General features: G+C 40.9%; 4 protein-coding genes across 11 annotated transcripts; 2 read left to right on the forward strand and 2 right to left on the reverse strand.

The window, feature by feature from the left end:
• Positions 1–106: 106 nt before the first annotated feature.
• On the reverse strand, positions 107–9,863 carry LOC119020173. Of its 7 annotated transcripts, XM_037099347.1 has the most exons (16): positions 9,398–9,863; positions 8,200–8,376; positions 7,921–8,024; positions 7,010–7,837; positions 6,595–6,757; positions 6,383–6,480; positions 5,990–6,208; positions 5,721–5,808; positions 5,157–5,278; positions 4,795–4,903; positions 4,611–4,682; positions 4,378–4,487; positions 2,037–4,180; positions 1,561–1,957; positions 1,317–1,410; positions 107–1,212 (listed from the first exon to the last, which is right to left on the reverse strand). In XM_037099347.1, the coding sequence occupies exons 3-16, from the start codon at positions 7,977–7,979 to the stop codon at positions 1,048–1,050; spliced, it is 4,668 nt and encodes a 1,555-aa protein (XP_036955242.1). In that variant the 5' UTR covers positions 7,980–8,024; positions 8,200–8,376; positions 9,398–9,863; the 3' UTR covers positions 107–1,047. The 7 variants fall into 7 exon arrangements, with proteins under 7 accessions (XP_036955242.1, XP_036955240.1, XP_036955238.1 ...); XM_037099345.1 differs by lacking the exon at positions 8,200–8,376; XM_037099343.1 differs by lacking the exon at positions 8,200–8,376 and having other exon boundaries at positions 7,921–8,075.
• A 416-nt stretch (positions 9,864–10,279) lies between these two features.
• On the forward strand, positions 10,280–12,690 carry LOC119018872 (Rieske domain-containing protein-like). Of its 2 annotated transcripts, none has more exons than XM_037096871.1 (4): positions 10,280–10,797; positions 11,295–11,531; positions 11,639–11,673; positions 11,857–12,690. In XM_037096871.1, the coding sequence occupies exons 2-4, from the start codon at positions 11,321–11,323 to the stop codon at positions 12,139–12,141; spliced, it is 531 nt and encodes a 176-aa protein (XP_036952766.1). In that variant the 5' UTR covers positions 10,280–10,797; positions 11,295–11,320; the 3' UTR covers positions 12,142–12,690. The 2 variants fall into 2 exon arrangements, with proteins under 2 accessions (XP_036952766.1, XP_036952767.1); XM_037096872.1 differs by having other exon boundaries at positions 10,361–10,755.
• Positions 12,691–13,405: 715 nt separating this feature from the next.
• Positions 13,406–17,221, forward strand: gtf2h3 (general transcription factor IIH, polypeptide 3). Its single transcript, XM_037099128.1, has 14 exons — positions 13,406–13,509; positions 13,629–13,740; positions 13,855–13,934; positions 14,057–14,163; positions 14,810–14,952; positions 15,135–15,197; positions 15,411–15,440; positions 15,537–15,565; positions 15,648–15,722; positions 15,826–15,879; positions 16,099–16,167; positions 16,260–16,395; positions 16,504–16,540; positions 16,713–17,221. The coding sequence occupies exons 2-14, from the start codon at positions 13,731–13,733 to the stop codon at positions 16,780–16,782; spliced, it is 903 nt and encodes a 300-aa protein (XP_036955023.1). The 5' UTR covers positions 13,406–13,509; positions 13,629–13,730; the 3' UTR covers positions 16,783–17,221.
• Positions 17,222–17,491: 270 nt separating this feature from the next.
• psmd9 (proteasome 26S subunit, non-ATPase 9) lies at positions 17,492–20,263 on the reverse strand. Its single transcript, XM_037099129.1, has 6 exons — positions 20,073–20,263; positions 19,873–19,972; positions 18,781–18,974; positions 18,562–18,663; positions 18,214–18,302; positions 17,492–17,909 (listed from the first exon to the last, which is right to left on the reverse strand). Exons 1-6 carry the CDS (start codon positions 20,196–20,198, stop codon positions 17,882–17,884), a joined length of 639 nt encoding a protein of 212 aa, XP_036955024.1. The 5' UTR covers positions 20,199–20,263; the 3' UTR covers positions 17,492–17,881.
• Positions 20,264–25,977: the final 5,714 nt, after the last annotated feature.

Raw genomic sequence — 25,977 nt, forward strand, 5'->3', positions numbered from 1 at the left:
GGATTTTGCAAGCAGACTGGGGAAACAAACAACACATCTGCACACTATCCCACAAATACATTATTAACAAATTACTTGCTGCCTAAAAAAAAACACAGAAACATCATCTGATCATCAAGTAAATTTAATTCAATCTTAAACCCTTAAAAATGTTACAAAAACCAAGTGGCTTCAGTGACTCAGATGAAAAAGGAGGTATCACAATGCTTTTTCAGAAGACACAAAAAAGTGCAATATTTGCTAATAAATAAAGAAAAATGTAGCATTCAAAAATTGTCTCAAGCCAAGTAAACAAGTCAGTAAACAACACGTTGGAATCAGTGTATCCTTGGTTCAGTGTGTATCATTATTCCAGAGTCAGAGTTTTAGTCACTGGAATCAGGCTGGTACTGGTCTTTGTGCAGACAGTGTGGTGGTGGTGCAGATAAAGCACACATTAAAAATAAGGGAAACTGAAAGCCAAGATCAATCCCATATGAAAGTCATGTCCCAAAATGATAATGTGTGGATTTGTAGTAGACCAAGAAATAAAAATAGAAAGACCAAAGCTGAGGGGGAAAAAAAGGATAACCTCCCAGGTTTGGGCCAAAACAGGTCTTGCAAAAATGCAACCCTGCAGGATTATTTAAATTAAAAGACACAGTATACAGTACTACAGTTAATAAAGCTTCATTTCTAAATACCGGTGAACATCTCCATCATAAGAAGAATCAAGCAAAATATGGTTCAATTAAATAAATAAGTGTGAATTTCATAGCATATTATTTGCATCTGAATCAGAAGGAGGAATGAGGGCCAAGAAGTTAAATGTCTGCATGCACAACACGCACACACACGCACTTCAATCTGATGAATGCAGACACACATAAATGGATATACTCTTCTGATTGTGATACATACACACATATATTTGTTTCTACTGGAAAACAGGTCTTGTCGTTAGTGCACTCCTAAACCATCCATGGCTTCTGACATTTTGACATTTCATCAGTGTACAGGCTACTCTTAAAAATGCCAATATCAGTGATTTATAAAGTTGTTTTTTTTTTAGTTTATTGAAGTTATTTGATCATCTTTATCCTCTCCTTGGTTGTGTGGTTGGTTAGAATAATTGGTCTTTAGGTATGGCTGCAGCTGAGCTATCATGCTGTGGACACACCGAGCCTTTCTCTCCATGATCTCCCTCAGCTTGTGGACATACTCCCCAAATGCCTGTTAAAATAGGGACACAGAGTGAGGACAGATAAAAGTGCATAACCATTGTAAAATTTACTTAAAGGAAGGAGCAAACAAATGTGACTTAGAGTTATTCTGACCATATCAGGCTGCTGGCCCAGAAGCCTTCCATCCTTACGACATAAAGTTTCCATCTCTTCTAGCTGCTCCCAGTGAGCCTGGACAACATGCCACCTAAAGTTAGATTGGATCAGAAAAAAAGTAATAGATGAGCCTCATAATGGTTCAAGTCTTGTTATAGTGCAGAGGTCTCTCATAAACAGGGGCCATGTCACTCATTTTGGATGGATGTGAGAGCAAAATTGTGAGATTACTCATACTTACTGGGTGTGATACACGTCTTCCAAGGTAGACAGATGAACGACGGGTCTAATTTGCAGATTGCTGGTTTTCTTTTCACTGTTTGATTCTGTAGGAACATTTGGTTGGAGTGACTGTGGTGTTGAAATGGGAAAAGCGAGTTTGTTGTGCACTTCGTGTGCAGACTCTGGTGGCATTTGCGTGGCACCATTTGTCACTGGATTTTGTGAGTGCTGGACCGGGGAAGAGATGGACTGCATGAGAGGAGTTTCCACAGAAACACATGAAGAGGATTTAAGGTGGGTTGCAGGGTCTTTGTTGTTCAGGACATCAGTAGCTGGTGTGATTTGTGGTTTCTGACTGTACTCTTGGTCTAAGAGAGAGCCCAACATAACCCCAGAGATAGGAGGTTTCATCATACCTGGAAAACATAAAAACAAAACATTTACATGGAAATGTTTTAAGAAATAGTGAGTACACACATAATTACTCACACTTGCCTATTCCACAGTGTTTGTATGTGGCAAAGCACACGTCTTTTCTTTGCTCAGAGTGATTAGCAGCTGTCACAGTGTCAGGGGCGGGAGGGCAGTGGGTGTTTGCACGAGGCAGCTCCAAAAAAGACAGGTGAAATTCTATGTCCTCGACAACTTTCCCTGCTATCTTCGCACATGTGAGGCACTCTTCTTCCTTTCCTTTATTTTTCCCCCTTTCGATCTCAAGCGAACGGGTGTCAACCTGTTCCGCTTGGAGGAACGAGGCCGTGGCGACCTGTTGGTCCACTTGAAGCAAGGACATGCTGAGGGGGTCGTTGGTGTAGCTGAGAGAATCTGTAGAAGTCCCTCCTTGAGCTGATAGAGATGTTTTGGCTTTGGCCTCCACATGGTTGTGTACCTGAGTGTGAGCTGGAATTTCAGGAATTACATTCAGAGGATCATACGTTAATTGACATCCACTCTGTGCTGTGGGGGCGGTGAGAGGTAGCTCGGTTGACTGAGCATTCGAAAGCTCTCTTCTGTTGGCATTAGCAGCAAACAATGGTTCTGTCTGTCTACAGCTGCTTGAGGGCACTCCCTGTTGGGCATTTTGCCACGGTAGAGGCAGGGCGTTTGAGGTGCATCTGGTGTGTTTTAACTCAAGGGAGAGATCGCAGAGTTTATCAGGGGTCAAGTGTGTGTTGGTATGATCACAGGCTGGGGAGAGGGGTCGTTCTGCTGGAGCTCTTCGATGGGGGGAATCAACAGAGGGGTGGTTAAAGAGGCTGTTGCTGCCATTGCGGCTGTGGGTGGACACCAAACTGTAGCTATCAGCTTGTTCTCGCTCCTCAGTACTCCAAACTCCATCGGCTGAGACATTTGAGGCATCTAGTCCTTCCTCGCCCACTTCTGAATCACAATTGCACGACCTTAGTGCCTCTAAATCAGCTGTCGTTGCACCTGTCCTCCTGCCCGTCTGCTCTGTCTCTGTTGTTACCACCCACACCCACCTCCTCTCTCCTCCTCCTCCCACCCCAGCTGGCCTTCTGTCTCTGACCACTCCTTCACCTGTTGTCTTCAGTGACCTCCTTTTCTCTCTTTTACCTCTTTCTTGCCCAAAGCCTGATCCTGTTCCTTCCAAAGATACCCTCCAAACTTCGCTCAAGTCACCATGACCCACCTCACCCTTATTGTTATTGTAGCTTGGAGAGGTCTTGGTTTGTGAGCAAATCTCCGCCCTGGGGGAGGAAAGTAACTTCTGTTCTCTGTTACCATCGTTCTTAACCTCCACCCTGGTTCTGCGTAAATCTAAAGCCTCTTCTGACATAAGGGCAGAAACTGAAGTGTGGGAAGAGTGTCGGAGTGGAGAACAGGATGATGGGGAGACAAAGGAAGAGAGAGAGGCCTGGTTTGAGGAAGAGAAAGAGGATGAAGCAGATGAGGGCATAAACTGCTGCAGCTGCTGGTGATACTGTCTCAAATGCCTCTCTCTCTCCTTCTCCCTTCTGTCATCCTTTTGTAAATCTCTTTCCCTTTGCCTCTCTACTTCACTATATGTATCTCTACTGCTTTCCACTTGTGTTCTCCGTTCTATTGATCTTCTTTCTCCTTCTCTCCCTCCTTGCAAAGTGCTTGGCTGGTTCGCTTTTCCTCTGCGGTACAACACAGATTCCCACTGTGGCTCCCACAAGTGGAGCTGCTCATCAGTTGCTTGTCCCAGGACCAGCCCTGCCCTGATGTTTTGGTCACCATTTGCATGACCTGCACTGTCAGGTCCTCCATATGTTTCTCTTCTACCTACCCTCCCACATGCTTTCTCCCTTTTCTCCCTTGTCTCAGCTGTTCCCAGCATACCCCTGATTGGTGTAATTTGTTCAAGTCCAATCTCCTTTCCTCCTCTTGCACTTGTTTCTTCTCCCCATCTGCTGTTCTTTGGTGTGGAGCAGAGGATTGAGCCTCCTGTGGCCACCCTTGAGGTAGGTGTGGAGGGCCCAAACACCTCTCTTTGCCTCCCTAACTTTGGCTTTTTGGGGGGACTTTTTCCTCGAGTGCCAGTACTGCTTGCTCCGCTGCCGCTGTTGCTGTTGGACAGGTTACGTTTTGGAGATGGTATTGTCTTGCCTCTCCTTCCTCCTCTTAGTCCTCCCTGTCCCCTCAACTCCTTCACCCTATGAAAAGTCAGATAGATGTGACATCATTGCAAATAGCCAATGATCATTGCCTCTACAGCCCCTGTCACTTCTTTTTTAAATTAAAAATATATGTCATTATGAAATCCATTCAGGCTTTAAGAAAAAAAACATCTTTCTAGAAACAAATGTCCCATATTCAATAGCTCACATGTATTGTACACACGAACACTTACCGGTCTGCGTATCTCAGTGTATTAAGTGTGTGTTCAGTTGCTAAGTGACCAGGTGAAATGTTGGCAATCATGCATGTCATTGAGTCCCCAATGAATGAGTCCTTCAAAACCTAGAAGAAGAACAATGTAATCCAAAGCACAGGAGAGTTTATTGATCAAACTGGAATAAAAAAATATGCCATGAAATTAATGCACACTTGTATAACAAACACACACAACCAAGTTTTTTGTACCTGAGTAAGTTTGCTCTGTCTGAAAGGTGTGTGCGACTGCTCTTGATCAAGAGACCGGATGCATTCTTTAAGCTGAGAAAAAAGAAAACACAAACTACATCCATATCTGCAAAAAATGTCTTTGCCTTTATGTACAAAATCTGTGTGTGTGTGTGTGTGTGTGAGCTTGGTGTGTGTTGATCACCGCCAGCAGACTCTGATTGATCTCTGCTCCTTCCATACGACTCTGCCGATCAGGTTCTTTGGTATCTGATGCTCTCTCACTTCCTGCCAGGTCCACAAACCACATTCTGCTGGCACAGACACACAAACACACACCCTCCTTAGCTAAATCATTAAACCACATTTAACCAACACAACTTGTCTTACTTGATGCACAACATAACAGCACTAGTGCTTCACAGTAGGTGCAAACCTTTGACTGAGAATTTAATTGCACTGATAACTTGCTTATTTCCGCGTATGTCAGCAATGCATTTCAATCCTCGAAAGGACGAAATTGTGTGAAAAATAGCAGAATAAAAATAAACTTGTGTTATAACTCACCTACCAGCTACCTGCTGGTTTAGACTTCTTAGCTGAATCTGAAGCAAGGCATGGGAACGAGAGGAGAGTGGATTTACTCCACTCACCCCCTGTGTGCGCTCCTCTGTTCCCTGTGAGATCACCTTCATAAGAGCAACAGAGGATTCAGGAGGAGAGACATAAGAGAGGGAGAAAGACATGATGTTGAAAACAATTGTACTACTCACTACCTCAAACATTTAAAACCACAACATTTTCTTCCTGGTTCATATTTCAATTATTTAAGGCCATCAACAGACTGCTGGTGCATCTGGGGGGATGTAGGCACATAAATAGCTGACCTGAGGTGCTACAACGTTTGGCACTCAACACTAAATACTTAAGCACATGAGTAGTATTGTGTTTTCTTATGACAATAAAAAAAGACTTAAAGTTAGAGATTTAAGGCAAAGTTTAATTCTCGGTTTTGGTGGCATTTTCTTATCCAAGTCTTTTTTTTAAATATTCTAACAAATAGGGTGATGATCAGAACACCTGGACAGCACAGTATGGACATGAGTCAGTCTTTATAAATAAGGAGCAAACCTCCAGCAGTGAGCTGACTGAGTCCACTCTGACATCACGCAGCCCAGCAATGTGAACCACCTTCTGTCCATCTTCCCTGGCGAATAACCTAATGAAAGAAGAAAGAGAAACATATATGTTGAAATGAGATTTAAGAAAATCATGGTTTATCCTGGAGTATCCTGGTTCACTCTGACAATGATAGAGCATTGAGGACATGAGCTAGAGGAAGCTCCACCTCAAACACTGTTAGCCTCTTCTAACACAACAAAACACTGATGCAAACACACCTTTTTCTGTGGTCCAACAGGTCGTACAGCTGACCGCAGTAGATTTCAAAGAAACTGACATACACCAGCAAGGGTGAGCGCGTGTGTGGGGTGGAGAGGTGAGCAAAAATGTCCCGGACAGCCAGTGCATACAACCCCGGTCTCCCAGGTGATGATCCCAACATGGTGTGAGTCTTCCCAGCACCTGTCTGGCCGTATGCAAAGCAGGTCGCCTTGCCTCTATGGACACACACGCAACAACACAAAGAGTCAGGAAGCACTGATTCACAGAAACACAGAGATTTAACACCTACATGTGTGTGCTTCGAGCCTCAGAGCTCATTCATTTGGACTCCGATGGAAAATATGCAACAGTGACAATACGCACACATCCATACCACAGTGCTACCCTACCCATTGAGCATGTGCTGCACCAGAGGATATGCTGTTCTTCTATACACTTCCTCATTGGAGCTTTGCTCACCAAATACCTGGTCGAAGTAGAACCTGTGCTGCAGGGACAAAACAGCATCGGGGCAAAGCATTAAATAAACAAAACAAACAGGAAGATCAGCACACTGATCTGACGAGGTTGTCACTGTCCCCTCTGTGGACATTGTATCTACCTGTAGTATGTATCCTGTGAGATCCACGGCCTCTTTGCTTTCATGAACGATCACACACTCTCCACTCAGAGTTGTCACAACATCCGCCTCTCCTGTCCGGTGCTCTGTGCATGTCAGAGGTCTTTTCCTCACACACACACTGATCCGCTGGGCCCCAGGTTGCCTGCAACACGGACACACACACACACAATCACACACACCAATCATCAATGGCAGACAATCAAAATCATATGTAAACTTCGTGATTTTGAAAATCACAAAGGTTTTCCCTGGGTGTAAATATTGAAGCTATTATATTACTCTCTGAATGTCTGCGATGTTCAATGAATGTATTTAACATACCATAGCTGTCTTCACAAAGACATTAATTTGCATGGAGGAAGCAGAGAAGAAAATACAAACCACCAGCACTCACTTTTTGTTAGGGGCAAGCGGGGAGCTCAGTGGTAGTCCGTAGTTGTAGCCAGCTGCTCTCTTTGATTCATAAACAGGTGTTGCCTTGGCCGTGTGTTCAGAAGCGATGTTAGTTCTCATTTCCTTCCTTGATATTTCTTTTCTATCTTTGCGCCCAACTGGTTGGTCGCTAAACTTCCTCGATGCCACTGTTGCAGGCCTGGGCTTTAGTTTGTGGGATAAGGCAAACCTTGTTGAAAATCTGGTGTGAGAGTCGTTAATGGAAAGTTCCTCCATGATGTCTTGTTTGGCGTTTGCTCCTATGTGATGATTAGATTGATGACCGTGGACCTCCAGCTTGTGGTTGTTGCTCCCTTTGCAGCCACATACCACCACACTATCATGGTCATGCTGCACAGGTATGGCTGATCCTTGTCCTTGGCCTGGCTCACTGTGTCTGTTATAACTTTCACTGCCTACTGGATGAGAAAACAGCTTCTGATGATGATCGATAGGTTCACAGCTGAAATCAAGTCTTCTGCGAACACACGATGGTTTGGAAAAACTGGCTGCATTCAGAGCAGCATCCTTCACATCCTCATCATCACTAACATCTTCATCAGGATGTCTACAAACATCATTATTAATGCTACTATCCACCACAACACCATCCCTTTCATAATCATCATGATCTTCATCTTCAAGGCTCTCCAGGTCAACGGTTTTGAGCATTTGGACCAGATTAAAGAGTCGAGTCCTGTCCTCCATAGAGCGTATTCCCAAGACGGGATAGTCCTCCATGGTCAGCCCTGAAAGGTGGGCTGCACGATGAACACCTACTGAGGTAAACCTGAAGAACAGGAGACAGATGGTCAGAGGAGGAGAGGAAAGGGCAGATGTGAGTTTGGATGTGCTGTGAGTGGGTGAGCTTACCTGGCATAGTGACGCTGCAGCCCAGCCGCTTTCAGACACTCATACAAGCAAAGCGTCATTTCCTCCTTTTCCCTCTCTTTTTCTTTTACTTCACTCCACCCACCCTGCGAGTGGCAAACATGACGCTTTGGTCTCTCCATCACACAAAGCAAAACCTACAAGAGCTTATTGTAAAAACAGAGTAATTCTATGACAAAAGACCAAACTCATTCAGAAAATAACAGAGAACAACTACAAACTTGAATTGCATGCCGCTTTTTACAAGACAGCGTGTCTCACTTTTTCTCTCCCTCAGTGAATTCCTGCCGGACACTGATGGCCCGTGGTCTGCTTGGTCTCTGTGTCTTTACTACCACACTGCACTGTTATGGTGGCAGGCAAGAGCACAGGACTCTGTATGATGCTGAAATGTGACACTCGGCCCGGATGGAGCCGGGGCAGCCATGTCACACATTTCTGTAACATAGCAAATATGATAAATATAGCAGACACAGGCATGCAACTGTTGCTTCCTTGACTTCTACAGTAGATTGGCTGACAGCTGCTATAGTCCTGCTGTGTGGCACTCGAATGACACCATCCTCATATGCATGCATAAGGTGCTGAGAGTGCTGTTCATTACTGTGTTTATGAAACTGTACACTGCTTCAGATTTGTCGCACTCCTAGAGTTCCATGTTTCCGCTTAGGCTGAGCTACAGTGTCTACAGTACACACATGTTTGGATTTAAGTGTCAGCTAGTGATGATTCTGCAAAGATTGCAGTTTGAATTGTATATATGGCCAATTTATTCATAAACAGTGTTGCAAAAAGTGCCCGAAAGTCATGCTTGAGTAAAAGTAAAGATATCATGTTAAAGTATAACTGTGGTAAAGGTGAAAATCACAAATAGAATACAAGTAGTACCTGAGTAAAAGTTGTAAAGTATTTGATATTACATTAACTTAAGTATCTACAGCAATATCTGCCAATAAATATAATTAAGTATCAAAAGTGAAAGTTTATAAAACATGGTGTAAATACTGTATACTCTCTCTCTCTCTCTCAGTCTGGCGGATTATCGGGTTTGATATTCAGCATTTTTCTGATTATCAGGATCAGTGTGTTTTTTAATCAGAGTGTCAATAAAATCATTTAATTCATAATGTGCAACTTTGGCTCTGATGCATCATTTTATCTGCAAAGCGATTAAAGTTATTGAATAAATGTTGTGGAGAAAAAGTACAATATTTGTCTCTAAATGTAGTACAGTGGAAGTTTAAAGTAGCAGAAAATGCACGAAAGTGTGTATCAAGACTTCACTTAACTACATTGCATGAGTAAATGTTCTCACTTATAAGTTCCCTCTCTGACCCTTGAGCATACAGTACAGGTAAAGTGACACCTGTACAGACCCATGAGATGAGATCTATGTGATGGTTTGTAACTATCAGACTGTGAAGTTTTCTCTAGAAGGAAAGAATAAACAGAAACTTACCTCCCTGCAAATCGACAAGATGAGTGAACAAGACGTTTCGTTTTCGTTTTTTTTTGTTTTTTTTTTTGAAGGAACAACCTGAACTTACTAAATGCATTAATTTTTCACAAACTTGCTCGCTTGAGTAGTATCACTATTTCCGTACACACAGTGGGTCTCCATAACGACGAAAACGGTTTTCAGGGGGGGGAGGGCGCTTTTTGTTTCCCCGCTGTGGGAGAGAGGAGCAGCTCCTGGACCAGCAGACTCATCCGCAGGGGCGCAGAAATTATTAGAAGGTTATCAAACGTAAACGCAGAAAGACAGCCGGTCAAAATACGCTCAGTTCAGCATGATAGAGGCAGATAATCCCTCAGAGGGCTTAATGCCCACCGACAGACCTGCTTAGACAAAAAGCCTCCTCAGACTAAACCACTGAAACATTTGCCCCACAAGCAGAGCTGAGAAATGGACCATTGATAGATGTGTTTTCTGGGATTAATAATAATAAAACACATTATTATTAGTGATATTCCACAAGCTGTAGCTAATATATTGCAGAGAGCATGATTACAGGTAGCAAAACCAACATATGCTCTATTCTGTAGTGAGATATGATTATAAAGTGGTAATTATGCTTACTCCCATTATGTTGTACAATGTAGAATCCGAGAAAAAAATCAATCAATCAATCAATCAATCAAGGAAAATAAAAAGAAAACAGACGAGACAAAAACACGATGTGACATTTTCGAAGCCTAAATAAAAAGATGATATGAAAATATCAAGATCTAATTAAAATTATGAAATGTGTGTTTTTCTTTTATTTTCATATTTGAACTTGTGGTATTTCTATTATTCTTATTATGGTTATTTTACCCTCACAAGTCTCTGCCATAATCCTCTACACTGTATATTTATATACCACAACATAATAATACATGCATGTGATCATTAGGTGTTCCTGTCACACCCTATATTTGCAATTTAGTTTATAAATGTTCAGACATAATGTGAAACAATCTCTGAACCATAAAGGTGAAAGAAGCCGTGTAATCCGGTTCATCCGCCCGTGTTTCCTTGGGGACGACATTTGATGTAACACACAACATTGGCTCTTCCTCAAACCCGCCGCGTCTTCGGATCTCTTGAAACTTCAGCGAGGATTTTCTTTCGTTTTATAATTTGACGACGAAGTCCAAATAAATACAGCCGGCCAGCGTGATGCAGATAAAGCACCAGAACATCCGTGCGAGTCATTTTCCGTGAGATAAGACGACACGTTCCGCCCACATGGACCCGAAGTAGCATCATCAGCGAGCAGGTGCCGGACCATCTGTGCGGAAGGCTGCCATGGCAACAAACTGCGCAAATTAGAGGTGACGTTCAGTGTCAGAGGCGTGAACTGTGCGACACAAAAGGTGGATTGACTTAAAAAGTTATAAACATCTTAAGAGCTGAATCAAAGAGCAGCTATGTTTTTTTCATTTTATTTAAATATATATCCATGCAGGTTTTCATCTGTTCCTTAAAATAAAGATGAAAGTAAAGATGCTCAAAACATCAGGAACACGTTTCAGCAGAATCAGGCACTTTCATATTCTCTCTGATTCACTGAAGCGCTTTACTGTAGACTCACAGGTCTGAGCCCTGTCCATTGACACCGAGGTGAAGTTAGTTTTAAGTTGTACTGTGTTATTATAATTATATATAATAAGTTTTCATATCCAACAGGCAACATTTAGGTCCATCTCAGTATCTATGATAGGCCAATATACTCCAATAATATCAGCCTACTAATACACTGGCCAGTCTTTAACTAATAGTTCTGCGTAGAAACAAAATTCATTATTGCGTATGTATTTTGTTATTTCTCATGTCCTTGAAACTAAAATGACCATATTCTTATTCATATCAGGAGTCCGGCTGTAAGAAGTGATCAACATGTCGTCTGAGGAGGAGACTTCTCAGACATCCTCTTCTCCCTCCTCTCCCCCTCCCTCCCGCTCCTCTCCTCCCCCTGCCTCCCATTTCATCGGGAAGAAGGAGGACATTGTCAGGGCTGGGCGAGTGACCAAGCTTGTGAATGGATGCAGAGATGTACTGGTCCTGCACCACCAGGGGCGGCTTCATGCAATGGACATGCGCTGCTACCGTAAGCTCCTCGTGTGCGGATGTTTTACTTTAAATGCTTATCTCAGATTTGAGACACTGATTAAGAAACACTGCTGTCTGTAATGACACTTGTTTTTCCACCAACAGATTCAGGCGGTGCACTGCAGAACGGAGACATCGAGGTGAATGTGCTCTATTATCTTTGAATATTGTCATGAAATATTAATGCATAATTCCCATGATCATTACCACTTCTTTTGTAGTCTGTTAATTGCAAAGCTCTTCCTGTGGGTTTATTGTGAGACTGCCATTAACGCTGCTACTGTTTGGTCTCTCTAACCGCGTTCATGCTGCGTCAACATCAGGAGTTTAATGGGCAGATGTGTATCGTGTGTCCGTGGCACAAGTACAAGATCACACTCGCAGAGGGGGAAGGGCTTTACCAAGCTGTGGACGACCCTACAGCCAAACCCCTGAGAACATACTGGCGCTCCAAGGGTGTCAAACAGAGGATTCACAAGGTCACCGAGGTCAACGGGGATGTATACGTCACACTGAACGACTCCAGTGAGGCTGTTGATTCAGATGTCTACCAAACGGAGAGATATAGGACCGTCTTACTCAAGGCCCAGCCAAAACCCAAGACCTAGAAATAGCTCAAGGACTTCTTACAGTTGTTTGGGACGATTTAGGATGTTTTGTTGTCTTTCATCAGAAAGCATATTAAAGGCCTTCACAATCTATTTGTCACAATAATAATATGTTTATCAAAAAACTGTTGATATGTGTGAGACCCAAAAAGCCTGAAAGAGTTCTCTGAGTCCATCAAGGTGAAAATGTCATGTAATTTAACCTGTAGCTGCAGGATGTGTGTCATTGCAGTGTATTTTTATCTGCTTCAGTCTGACATACAGAGAAATATTGAGTTTTTATTTGCTTACACTTACACTTATAATAAGCAAATAGTAATATTTCTTGTGGTCTGATGGAGACCGATGGAGGACAGATGACAGAAACAGGACACTCCTGCAGACACTGGGCTCAGCAGTAATATGACGTATACGATGTACTGTATTTAGCATTTATAAAATCATTCCTGCTTTTTCTATCACCTGATATTGCAGAAGGGTTTTTTTTTTAGACAGAACTGGCACTGCAACATAATATTACAGTTTGTTATTACTTAATGCTAAATATAATGTTTATTTTGGTCCCACTGTAAACAATGTGCAGAATATTATTATGAGTCTTTTGTCTGTTTATACACAGCTAAATTCTTCTGAACATAATAGGTAAGTCAAGAACAATACAAAAATGTTACAGTGACTTTTTAGTAAATTTTATTTTTTTATTTGTTTATCTGTGTCCTGTTTTTAATGCCTTGCTGCAAAACCCATTGCCCTTCAGGGACAAATAAAGTTGAAGATCCTCTTTGGAAATAAAGATCTGATCAGATTTTGTTGCATTTAGCTGCAACATTTTATATTCAGAGAGATTGTTGTAACTGTAACTCAAAATTCTGCTTGTGTTTTACACTGAAGTGTTATTATGAAGTACAACAGACCTGCCTGTCACTTAATACTTGTGCACCCCTGTATTTCAGAGGGGTGTATTGTAGCATTTTCCCAATTACATTTATTGGGCAGCTATGTATTCAAATAACTTTGACGATTAAGATTTGTCAAGTGAGAGAGTGTGTTAAATATTCAGCATTTCATAGATTGAATGTACTGTATAATAATCAGAATTGGTGCAACATTAACTAACTACAGCCTTGAAATGCTACTTCCAGGTTTTTGCATTATGAATAATAACAAGCAGATAGTTGACCTGCCATGTAACGATCACAGAGGCTGTTTGTATGCAGAACAAATCAATATTTTAATCAATTGAAGTCACGCTACAGAAAAAAACAGACGCTAGGGAGCAGCAGCGCGCCGCGTGACCGAAAAGTATACATGGTCGCGTCCTGATGACGTCAGACACGCCGCAATATGGTGGACGCTCCGATATTGTTGGTAAAAGAAGCAGCGAAACTGGCTGTATTTTCATAAATTGCTCCGTTTCTACTAAACCATTCATTGTAGAAATATTCAGATTTAAAACTCTATTTTTTGGCCTTCCTGTGACGTTTCAGATGAAAGATGGACGCTAACAGAAGATAAAGCTCCAGAACAATAACAGAGAGGCTTTCTCACTTTCTGGTCCCTCTTCTTTTCAAACTAATATTTTTGCAGTGATGGCTTCAGGTATGTTTTGGTTAGCATGCCTGGTGCAGATAATTCAGGTCGTGTATTTCACTGTTTGCATGTCTTATGATGTACATTGTACGTGTTTTTAATGTATTTCCTAATTATCTTCAGAGGATGAAATCAACCTGCTGGTCATCGTCGTGGATGTGAATCCGATATGGTGGGGACAGCAAGCTCAGCGTGAGCCAGAGGTAGTATTATAAGTCTGTTGGCTATCATTTTGACTTGTAAATTATTTATTTTTTTGCAGACTGTGGTGTTTTTCAGTTTTGCTTAGGCTGTAAAACACATCCGTGTTCTTGTATCTGCCCAGTTCACCCTTTCAAAGTGTCTGGATGCAGTCTTGGTGTTGGGGAACTCCCACATGGCCATGACCAGGACAAACAAGCTGGCTGTCATCGCTAGTCACTGTCAAGACAGGTAATTATATGGAACCATTTCCTATGTTTGAAAAGTAACTAGGTACATCTCACAAAGGGTTAGACTGAAGTGCATATTTCATACTTCAATTCAGCTGCAGCTCAGATGGAAATATTCAGATTTTTACTCCACTACATTTATTCCTCAGCTCTGTTTCCTTGTTACTTCTCAAGCAGCTTTGAATTTTACTTTTTCACTTTGGCTTGTTTTTTGCTTTTGAGCCCTACAAAAACACAGTGTATTTAGGGTCCTTGCCACATTTCAAATGTCATGAGCTAGCAGTTCTGTCAAAGAGTGATTCCTCTTTAGCTGGTTTCCTCAGTCGAGTGTCGCTGGTCTACTACCGGACAGTATTTTAAATTGTTAATTAAACTTATTTAAATGCTACCTACCGCTGCATGCAAAAATATTAACAATCTAAAACTGTGATGTAATATCATATGTATCCCACACAGGCCTTTGTTCTGCAAAAGCAAAAATACAGAAGTATTTGCAGCAAAAGTACAATTTGCTGCAAATACTTCTGACGTCCTGTCCTCGCTGCAGTGGCCCAGGGTTCAAGTCTGACCTGTGGCCCTTTGCTGATTGTCGTTTTGCTCCTGTTACTGTATAAAAGCGAACATTTTTCCTGCTTATTATATTTCAGTCACTTCCTGTATCCCAACAAAAACTGGAGAGGTGGGGACAACGGTGGAGAAGATGCGTCCTCCAGCGGGGATGGAAAATATGAACTCCTGTCAGTTGCCAATAACTTCATCGCCGAAGAAATCCGGAATGTTATGACGAAAAGTAAGTGACACATCTGTTTCTGTGTGAGTAAAACAAACTTACAAATATATACATAAGATTTAAGTCTCCAGGCTTTTTCAGCATACTAAGGGCAAAAAAGGGTTACTGTCTTTGGAATTTTAAAATTATTCCACAGTGTCGGTGATGCGCTAAAATGTACTTGGTGTCTTATGTGATTGCAGCTGAAGTGAGGGGAAATTCAACTGAGACTCTGTTGGCCGGATCACTTGCCAAAGCTCTCTGCTGTATCCTTTCAATCAAGCGGTTTGCAGTTTTCATCTATGACATGCAGACGTCAAAAGAAGCTGAGCACAAATCTTTATTTTCATATGTTCACACTTTTATTTTCATCTACACTCTGTAAGGCACAGGTGTAACTGGTCCAAGTCTAATAGAACGGTATCATTTTTTTCCCTGTATGATTTACACTTTGTATTTCTTAATCTTTTGATATTCAGATATTCACAGGGTCTCCAAAGAGGTGGAAGGTATTCAAAAGTTTTTATTATCAAGCTTAATAATGCTCTCTAATAGGCGCAGTGTTTCTTATTGATCCTTATTAAATTTGCCTTTTCTTTTTTTAGTTGGACAGGAGATAAAGTCAAGAATATTGGTAAGCCCTAAATGGTCTACATTTTTTCATGAGTTTTTTTGTTTTACTTTCCTTGACACATCTTCTTTAACTTACTTGACAGGTGGTAAAAGCAGCTGAGGACTGTGCCCGCCAGTACATGAACTTCATGAATGTTATTTTTGCAGCCCAGAAGCAGGTAAAAACATTCATCCTACCAGGCTTTCTGTTCTGTTAGCGTCTTGTAACCTGTGTATTTATTAAATGAAAAACTTGATTTGTTTTTTTGTATTTTAAAACAGAACATCCTGATAGATGCCTGCGTGTTGGACTCTGACTCAGGTCTTCTTCAGCAGGTAAATATTTCTAGATTTGTAAGGATATTGACGGTAGAGCGTACGCCAGATATTGGACAATTAGGATAATGATTTGTCGGGTTGGTATTTGGTTTTCAATATAGGAATTCAGATATTCATTGTATTTAAAGGTATACCCAGAGTTTGGTGTTGTAACTAAACTATACACTGTATTTATATATAAATACCCTGTTTTTTTTACCTTCATATATTTTGTAGGCCTGTGATATAACTGGAGGATTGTACCTCAAGATACCACAGAAAATTGCCCTGGCTCAATACCTTCTGGTGAGTGTGCGGTACAGATTTCCACTTCTGTAATAGTCTTATCTTTCTGTAGAAGGGCCTGCTTTGTGTTGATGATAATGTTTTCTGAACAGTGGGTGTTCCTGCCAGACTCTGAGCAGCGTTCGCAGCTGGTGCTGCCACCGCCTGCACACGTGGACTACAGAGCTGCATGTTTCTGCCACCGTAATCTCATTGAGATCGGTTATGTGTGCTCAGTTTGTCTGTCAAGTAAGTTTGATTCCCTGTTGAAATGCACAGCAACAGGTTTCATATTTCTGGCATAAGCTGCAGTTACAGTGTTTCCATGTTAATGCTTCCTCTTGTCTTCTTTTGAAGTATTCTGCAACTTCAGCCCCATCTGTACAACCTGCGAGTGAGTGTTTTGTTTTAAAAAAAAAAAAGTTTTATTAAGCAATATCTTGAAGCTGCGACAATTCTGTAACAAAAATAAATTATGTAATGTGATTTCACATTCATTCAACACTGTCAATAATCTAAAACTATCTATAATCTAAAATCTGTTTGTTTTTTTTTGTTTTTTTAAGGACTGCCTTCAAAATCCAGCTGCCGCAGATGGTCAAGCCCAAGAAGAAGAAACTCAAGCAGTCTACATGATTTTTGTACTTATGTGATATATTTTGTTAGTTTCCTTTTTGATATTCAATTATACCATTTTGTTTGGTATAGATTTGTAACAGACATCATTGATATCCTGGAAATGTCTTGGAGACAGTCAGGCCATATGAACATAATGACTCAGCATTTCTCAAAATAATCCTTGAGTATTAAAGTTTGAAGTTCACCTCAACTCTTCCTGACAAATGTTGGATATTAAATATAGATGCAAATATTTAACATATAAAACAGGCATTCGAAAATGTGTTCTATGTATACAACATTTGTCAACAGGTCTTAATTTCACTGAGATTGGGTTACAGTTCATATTAATAGAAACAATTGGCACACAACAACTTTTGGCATTTCATTGTGTTGGGAAAGGTTTATCCACTCAGGTGTAAATGTAGTAACTTTTTTAATAAAAATGTTTGTCACAGCTTTTTTTCATTGTTATGTGGAAATGAGGAAATAATGGACTCAATGAGAACAGTGTGCGTCTTTCAAACAGGTGAAGAAGGTATATTCAACTTCAAGAAGTTTCACTCAAAATAAAATATTTAATTACATGTTGAATAAACATTTCTGTAGAGATTCATCACCTTGACAAGATTCCATTTGCTGCTGCAGAACATCTGATGGTTCATCTTGTTCCAAAGAGTTAAAATAAGTCTTTTATTGATGATGGCAGTAAAGGAAATCATTTGGGTTTTTTTTGCTTTTTAGTCTGTTCATCATTTCAGATCAGTAGAAGATATCTCAAAGCTCTTCCAGGTTCACACAGACTTTTGATGGATACCCTTAGTTAATCCTTCATTTTAATTAGTGGTAGTCTCACACTAGATATAGATCAATAAAACAACTGCAATGCCATTTGTTACATGAATTATTTGAGCATGTAGGATTCTAAATCAGAGCACTGTAAGTTAGTAATGTTTATTTAGCGATCGCTCAGAAAACTCAGCATGACTTCTCTAATGGAGAGGTGGAAGAAGAAATGTCTGCAGTGTGTAGAAAGTCCATTTGAATCCACCCAGGGGTATCATCATCAGTGGAGGAAAGGCTTTAACAGTTTAAATTCTGCACAAAGTCATGGTGATCATCGATGAAGTGGAACGATGTTGCATCTGAAAAAGAGAACAAAGACAGGATGGTGACTCATATGGACAACTTTATACCTGCTAATATCAACAAATAATGATTTAAATCATGAATCATACATCTCAGGGTGTGTGTATAGAGTATTTTGTCAATTTAGAAACACGCACTAAGACCAACATAATTGCTCTGCTCACTAAAATCTCTTCAGCAGCTTTGCTCCTGTAAACTTCACAGCTTTATTTGCTTCTGAGGTTCAGCTGCTCTACTGGACATGCAAATGATAAAATATGTTACAATCAAAATCCATTGATCTGTGTCTGTAGCACTCACCCCAGCAGACCTCTGCCTGACCATCGCTGCGGAGTCAGGCTCATCTGAGCTTTCTGGCCTGCCCGGATGACTGTGACACGTAATGGTTTCTGTAGAAGGACAAGACACTGCTGTTTGTTTTGGAGTTAAGAAAAAGCTGTGATTACAGGTAGACTTTTTTTCTAATGCGACCAAAAGTTGTGATCATTTAACTTCAAGTATGAATATCTTTCTAGTGTTGATTTAGACCTATTCATAGATCAAACTACATTACAATCAAACAATGACCACAACATTATTATGGTGCCAAATGACAACACTAAAATTAGTTTTACTGCTGAACCAAAAAAGTAGCCATTTGTATCTTACCCCTTCACTGTGTTGTACCACAGAGGCAATATTCTGAAGGTTCTGAAAGTTCCCTGTGTTCACAGAACCAAACTCAATAAGTTCATCGCCGACTCTGAGCCCCTGTGGAAAAAAATCACAGGAACAAAAACAGTTACTTTTTACATCTTAACTTCAAAGAATGGTGATCATTCATCGAAATCTACAGCCAGGCACAAAAATATAGTTCACATTACTTACAGCTCCACAGGCAGGTGAGCCTTGTGTCACAGCATCCACTCGTGCAAATGGAGGAGGAAGAGTGACCTGCTGCTCCATCGCCTCCTCCTGGGCTTCCGTCTCATCCTGTTGCCGCTTCGCTTTCTCTCGTGCGTGCAGCTTGTGCAGGGCTTCTTCTATCTCCACCATGATGGCCTTGTGATCGTTCTGCAGGCCTAACAGAAAGGATCAAAGCATCACTTTTAAAACAACAATAGATTAAAATTCTGAAAAAACTTGAAATGTAGAGCTGTTGATTTGTCGATCAACACAATATCAATCAGCAACTATTCTGACAATCAATGAACGGTTTTAAGCAAATTAAACAAATGTCACGAGTCGTCTAGAGTTCAGGGTTGCTTTGATGGAAACTACATTTTACAGATTCAATGAACAAAACAAAACAATCAGGAAAATAATCAGCTGATTAATCAAAAATGAAAACCATCAGAAATAAATTGACACGCTTATCAGGGATGCACAATATGGATTTCTTTCAGCCAATACTGATAACTGATAATCATCTGCTTCTCATGGCTGATACCAATAAGATAACTGATAATTTAACAAGGACTTCATAACCTCTGCTTTACGGAAACCTGAGAGCAAAGATGGATGACTTCATATTCCAGAGCTCTGATAAGATTTGTGATTACAAATACGTATTAGAATCATGATATCTTCCTCTGAAACTGTGAAAAACAAATAAACAAAAAACATCCACACCAACACTCGCATGTGTGACTCTCCAGTCTACATTGTGTGGATATGCCACGACTCCCACTTCTTCTTCTTCTCTGTATTTATTGGTAGATTGCAGAAGGCGAACTAGTTGCAACAGAGTTTATAAGTGCTGCGCTTGTTAAGTCAATGGAAGCAATTTGGCTTCACATTATTTGCTAGAATTTAACCACTACTGACAATTACATTTAGGTACACTTCGTGAATTACCATGACAGACTTTAACATTGAGTTAACAGGTTGTGTTGCTAGAAGTTGTGCTGCTTCACGTCACTGGTCCACAGACGAAGTTAGCCAAACGTCAACAACAACAACAAACGCGCTGCTGCTTACATGAGATGTTGTGTCTCGCCGTCCTGATCTGGTATAAATTAACATCTGATCGGGGGAAGCCCTCTTCGTCAATCAAGGGCTCCTCAACTCCGACACCTTGCTGAAAACAAAGTAAAGACAGACGGGCGTGTTTAGCTAATGTTCCCCCAACTGTTTGGGTTAGCTTGACTGTTAGCTAACTGATTATCTGCCAAACTTACGTCTTCCAAAACGTCGTAATAAGCTTTAATCTGCTCTTCTATTTCATCTTTCTTCTTAACAAGGTTTTGTACATCCTCCATCGTTATTTCTGACTGTCCAGAGCAGTTTCCTCCTGTCGTCTTCATGGCTGCAGCACGGACAACACAAGGATGTTACTTCCGGTGTATCTCCGTGACGCAGCATATTCTGTGTGACGTATAAAAAAAGGGCCACCGCCTCCTTCTTCTTCTTTGTTTTTTGTATATCCCGAGCACTATCAGCGCGCCTCCCACTGGACACAAGAAGTGTGCCTCTTATCAATCAATCTGACTTTATTTATAGCACTTTTCATACAAATTACAAATACATATGATTGATGGGTGGATCTCTAGCGCCCCATAGTGGACACAGACAGTGTTATTTCACCAATTCAGACAACATCCAGTACAGACATGCACATGCAGAAATCTATGTAAGCGCCCTCCCACAGCACCACAACCAGCTGACCCAGTGACGCCAGCAGGTGGTGCGGACAAAAGGTTCTGTATTTCTCATCTTAGCGCCAAAAATAAGACCCGCCGACAGGCCCGGTTCTAGACTGCCTTGATTGTGGGGGGCAGTAAGAAATTCTGATGGGTCACCAACTGCTACTGTGTTGAGTGCCATAAGGATGATGTTTTTTTTGTATGCCTACCAGTCTGTGATGCCAACCCAGACGTAAGCATCGCAGCTTCGCCGTGGTTCCACACCCACCAAACCCACCTCCACCTCTCCGTTGTAGGAAGACAACTTTATCAGTGCCCAATTATAATTAGTTATCTAATATTAAAGGAATCTAACCCTAAATATTGCGCAACTGGCAGACAGAACTTTTGACGCTCAGAACAACACACTTTTGATAGCCCCAGTGATGCCACAAACAACTGCACCAAAACATGGAAATATCAACGCACAACCCCAATGCATAAAAAAAGCCAGCCTTTCCATAATAAAAACATCTTGCCATCATTCGTTATCCATGTCTACCCATTCTAGCTGTAGCTGCACTTGATTTTGAAAACAAATCAGTCGGTTTGCAGCATTTTTCACTGTCAGCCAACAGTCTTAGATTTTTCTCTCTTTTTCTCCGCTCCCTCCTTGTGTCAGTTCCCAATTTCCACTCTCCAACTTCCAACAACTACGCAGACACGGTCCACTCGATTCAGTCCCGAAAGTCCCAGAAGGCATTGGATTTGTGAAAAAAAGGACACTCGACTAGCTGACAGACTAATATTGCCGTTCATAGTCCTGCTACTAGCCTGGATAAAGTCGAAGGTATTCATATCAAGACTGTTAAAGTTTTAAAAAAATATATACTTATGGCTGATATAAACAAACAAATCTCAATAATGGTACTGGCCTCAAAAGTCCAGTTCTTGTCAGGCTATAATCATACAGATTTAAACATTTCCAAAATTGTTTGTTTACATCAGCAGCTTTTTTTCAACCATCCCTGTTCTTGTTTGTGTCCTTCAGCTGCCCGAAACATAAAGTGGGCCTTGGAGGACCATAAAGTCAGAGACCCATCCATGGAGGAGGCTGTTGGAAAGACCCCCACCCAACAAATGGTTCAGTCCATCCCCACCTGACCACAACAGCTCCAAGGGGAAATGTTTTTTGACCAGACAAGTCCACAAAACCTTTTTGCTCAACTCTTTGGACTGGGAGGGTTTGCCTTTCTCTTAAAGTCTGAATGAGTTTTTGTGTGGGGAAAACAAAGGACGTAGATATTGTGAAACAAAGCCACATCTTAAATGTGCAAAATCATAAAGAAACAGCAAAAAACAACCTGGAAATCAGATCACAAGACAAGAACGTACCAATTACCTCAACTCCTGTTTGTCAAACTAACACAGAGATAACTTTTGGCTGCAACTGTCATTTTCTCTTCCCCTGACTGCTCTCCACTTGATCAGCTGTAACATAAGTTTGTTAGTGATTGGGTACTGCTGCTACATCCAAGGGCCAAATTAAAATATCAAATTCTTGACAGACTTTCATGTATTTTTTGTATTATTAGGGCCCGAGCACTATGTGTGCGAGGACCATATTGTTTCTGTAAGTTCAAATTGTTCATAGAGTGAAACCACAAGCCGCACACACACTTTTTCCTTTGCTGTGATCACATTAAAAACATACACATTAATATTTAAAGTAAAGAGAGCATATTTAGGCTCGGACTGAATTAGCTGAAAACAAACAGGGGAAGTGAGAGAGGGAAAAAAAGCATTCAAAGAAAAATCTGACCATTACTGGTGCAGCTGAGGAGCCTGTGAACGATCCTGACTAAAAGGCCTTTTGGATTTATTTCAGGTCCCGTTTTCTATTTTATATTAATAAGCACTTGGTTTAAAACAAGATATCACAGGCAGCAAGTCAGATATATTTCATATCAGCTGCTGGTAAAATGTTATAAACCTCTCACTGAGCTGCTGTTAGCCTCATCCATGTGATAAGAGATGGAGAGAGGCTAACTTACTCAGACATTATTAAACAACACATGGTTTCTAAATCAGTCATTCCCAGAATAGGAATAGATAATGAAGGTAATGGAAGCCCTGCTCTCCATTACAGAAAGAAAATGTATACATCAAATATAGTTAAAGCTTTGAAAATGCCACTGAGATAAGATACTGGTCTCCATCAAAAGACTCAACATGCGCTTTAAAAATGTGTAAAAAAACACAATAGAGTGTAAATAAAGGTTTTATTATGTAAATAACCAGCAAAGACAACAGTGCCGACTGTCTGAGCAGGTGGAACCAGAGTCACCAAACAACTGCAGCACCTGAAGGAGTTTCATCAGAAGACGGATCCTCAGTTTTCCTGCTTCAGGTCCTGTGGCGGCTCGTCCGTCACCTGCAGGAAGAGAAAGAAGAGCAGTGGTAGTTTGATGTCTCTTTGTGGAGGTTTTGTATTGTTTTATGTTTGTTTTTAGAGGTTTTGTGTTGTTTTTAGAGGTTTTTGTGTTGTTTTTAGAGGTTTTTGTGTTGTTTGTTTTTAGTGGTTTTTGTGTTGTTTTTAGAGGTTTTTGTGTTGTTTTTAGAGGTTTTTGTTGGAAGAGGTTTTGTGTGTTGGTTTTTAGAGGTTTTCGTTTTTAGGAGTTTTGTGTGTTTGTTTTTAGAGGTTTTGTGTTGTTTTGTGTTGTTTTTAGAGGTTTTGTGTTGTTTTTAGAGGTTTTGTGTGTTTGTTTTTAGAGGTTTTTGTGTTGTTTGTTTTTAGAGGTTTTTGTGTTTGTTTTTAGAGGTTTTTGTGTTGTTTTTAGAGGTTTTTGTTGGAAGAGGTTTTGTGTGCTGGTTTTTAGAGGTTTTCGTTTTTAGGAGTTTTGTGTGTTTGTTTTTAGAGGTTTTTGTTGGAAGAGGTTTTGTGTGTTGGTTTTTAGAGGTTTTCATTTTTAGGAGTTTTGTGTGTTTGTTTTTAGAGGTTTTTGTTTGTTTTTAGAGGTTTTTGTTGGAAGAGGTTTTGTGTGTTTGTTTTTGGAGGGTTTTTTTTGTTTAGGGGTTTTGTGTGTCTGTGCAGGTTTTTATTGTTTATAGAGTTTTTGTTTGTGTGTCGAGGTTTTGTTTTTGTGGTAGTTGTTTGTCCTCCACAAAGAGACCTGGGTCTATTTTTGATGAGTTTTGAGTCTCCTTGTGGAGGTTTGAGTCTACAATTCAGTTGTATTTAACCTGAAATCACTTTTCATAATTTATTTTCATGGAGTTTTAGTTTAATTTAATTCAGAAGTAAATTTGAACATTTACAGGTTTCGTTTTACGGAGAGGAAATATAAAGAAGTCTGGTTACAGTGCCTAAATGCATTTATTTCAGCTAATTCATAAAATATTTGACATGTGTATACACTGAGAGCCACAACATTAGAACCAGTGGCAGGTGAAATAAATAACATAGATCATTTTGTTCCAACGCCATGTTCGGCTGTGAAGCCTTGAGTCCTAGCATTCATGTGGATGTCTCTTTGACAAACACCAGTCACCCAAACACAGCTGCAGACCAAGTACACCCCCTCATGGCAGCAGCACTCCTTGGTGGCAGTGCCCCCCCAGCAGGACAACGCGCCTGCACCACTGCAAAAGCTACTCAGGAACGACCCGAGGAACGTGGGAAAGAGCTCAAGGTGTCAACCTGGCCGCCAGATTCCCCAGATCTCAATCCAACTGAGCTTCCACTGGATGCAGTCAGAGCCAAGAACGATCCATGGGGGCCCCAACATGGATGGGAGTTGGTTCTGGTGCATCCAACAGATGCTCAGCTGGATTGGGATCTGGAGAACGAGGAGGCCAGTTTGACACCGTGGGATCTTTGCCATGAGGGGGTGCAGTTGGTCTGAACGGTGTTTGGATGGGTGGTGTTTGTCAAAGAGGCTCCACAGAAATGACAGAAGTCAAAGTTTCCCAGCAGAACATTTGATTGTAACAAGATGATCAATGCTCACTTCACTTGTCAGTTGTTTTAATGTTGTGACTGAACAGTGTAGATATACATGTTAATTACTTTTCATATTTTGCCGAAATTGAGTTTTTAACTATATTATTAATACTTTCACTGCACTTTGTCTAACAGTTTTAGTTACTTGTTACTTTGCAGATTCATATAAACAATATCAAATATTCGCTGATCAAACATGATGTATCATTATAGATTAAGTTATACAGCATTAAAAACAGAAAGTTGAGAGCCAGTGTGCTGCATATGGAGGACAATTATTAATCAAATGATTAATTGCGTGACGTCGGTTTACTTATAAAGCAATTCTGTAGAAAGACAGCTGATTTTTGAGTCTTATTCTCAGGTCGTCAAATAACGCACTTTGTGGTCTATTAACAGGACTCATAGAGAGTCGAGTTGTTAAAAGTGAGAAGACTTGTATTTTCATACACATTTTATTTCAAGATATATATATATATTCTTATATCCAGTAGCTGTAAAAACATTCCTTGAATCCTGTGGGTTTTGAGGCGAGGCCTCAGTCTGCGGTCGGTTCACACAAAACTGATAACCAGGTTTGCCTGGCAGATCACTAACAACTGGATTGCTGTTACTGAACTTTTGTGCCGAGAACTCTACGGTGGTGAACTGGTTGTTGTAGCTTACTGCGCTCAACATTGTTTAGCTAACACTGTTAGCCTGAAAAGCTTCATACCACGATGTTTCTCCAGCAAAACAACAACTTCAAAGGCTTCATAAAGCTGATCGAAGACTCTCTGAACGAACACTTGTGCACTCGAGTGGAGATGAACCTGAACTGAAAACAAACCTTCAATACACTCAGAAGGACGCAGACAAGCTAACAACCGCTCAAGCCGCTTGTAGCTATCAGTTCACTGCACTTCTACCATGAACATGACCACAACAACTGCTTCCAAACAAAAAACGTCACCACAGCACAATCGGATCCTTATTAGTGGTCTGCTGGGCAGTGAGGCCGAGGGCCCTGTAACAGCTTTGTAATGATCTCTGCTTGGTGTTATCAAGCAGGATGCTGTTGCACACACTTGCAAGAAATTGAATTCCTGCAATTCTTTTTTTTTTAACATTTTGTTTTATCACAGAGTTCAACATTATCTTCAAGCAAAGGCATCGCGCCCATACACACTGAACTCGTGAGGGGAATCGTCATGGACAGATGAGGGCAGAGATCCAAGCCGCTTTAGTGGCGTCAGGCTAGCTTCTACCGTGGCCCTGAGCATGTCCCTAGCCAGGCCGAGGCCCAAGCTAAACACGCACACTTTGTGCACGCTTCTACCAACCATAGGTGTCTGAACATGAGGGACCTGTAAGTTGGCGGGATCGCACAAGGGCTCGTAAGATACGCTATTACCAATACCAGCAACTGATCAAAGGCCTGACTACTGCCATTCATGGAAACCACTGCTTACAGCTCCG

The sequence above is a fragment of the Acanthopagrus latus genome, chromosome 5 (genome assembly GCF_904848185.1).
Source record: "Acanthopagrus latus isolate v.2019 chromosome 5, fAcaLat1.1, whole genome shotgun sequence".
NCBI lineage: Eukaryota > Metazoa > Chordata > Actinopteri > Spariformes > Sparidae > Acanthopagrus > Acanthopagrus latus.

What these genes read in the sequence shown, in the direction of transcription:
- psmd9 (XM_037099129.1), bottom strand. Translation starts at nt 20,198, where the DNA reads ATGAAGACGACAGGAGGAAACTGCTCTGGACAGTCAGAAATAACGATG. An exon ending in ATTACGACGTTTTGGAAGAC is followed by an intron (nt 19,973 to 20,072) that starts GTAAGTTTGGCA and finishes CTTTGTTTTCAG; the next exon opens with CAAGGTGTCGGAGTTGAGGA. An exon ending in TGGTACAACACAGTGAAGGG is followed by an intron (nt 18,303 to 18,561) that starts GTAAGATACAAA and finishes GTCCTTCTACAG; the next exon opens with AAACCATTACGTGTCACAGT.
- LOC119018872 (XM_037096871.1), top strand. Translation starts at nt 11,321, where the DNA reads ATGTCGTCTGAGGAGGAGACTTCTCAGACATCCTCTTCTCCCTCCTCT. An exon ending in AATGGACATGCGCTGCTACC is followed by an intron (nt 11,532 to 11,638) that starts GTAAGCTCCTCG and finishes TTCCACCAACAG; the next exon opens with ATTCAGGCGGTGCACTGCAG. An exon ending in TGCAGAACGGAGACATCGAG is followed by an intron (nt 11,674 to 11,856) that starts GTGAATGTGCTC and finishes CGTCAACATCAG; the next exon opens with GAGTTTAATGGGCAGATGTG.
- LOC119020173 (XM_037099343.1), bottom strand. Translation starts at nt 8,060, where the DNA reads ATGGAGAGACCAAAGCGTCATGTTTGCCACTCGCAGGGTGGGTGGAGT. An exon ending in AACCAGCAGGTAGCTGGTAG is followed by an intron (nt 4,904 to 5,156) that starts GTGAGTTATAAC and finishes TGTCTGTGCCAG; the next exon opens with CAGAATGTGGTTTGTGGACC. An exon ending in TGGGCCAGCAGCCTGATATG is followed by an intron (nt 1,213 to 1,316) that starts GTCAGAATAACT and finishes CTATTTTAACAG; the next exon opens with GCATTTGGGGAGTATGTCCA.
- gtf2h3 (XM_037099128.1), top strand. An exon ending in ACTTGCCAAAGCTCTCTGCT is followed by an intron (nt 15,198 to 15,410) that starts GTATCCTTTCAA and finishes TTTGATATTCAG; the next exon opens with ATATTCACAGGGTCTCCAAA. An exon ending in CCCTGGCTCAATACCTTCTG is followed by an intron (nt 16,168 to 16,259) that starts GTGAGTGTGCGG and finishes TTTTCTGAACAG; the next exon opens with TGGGTGTTCCTGCCAGACTC.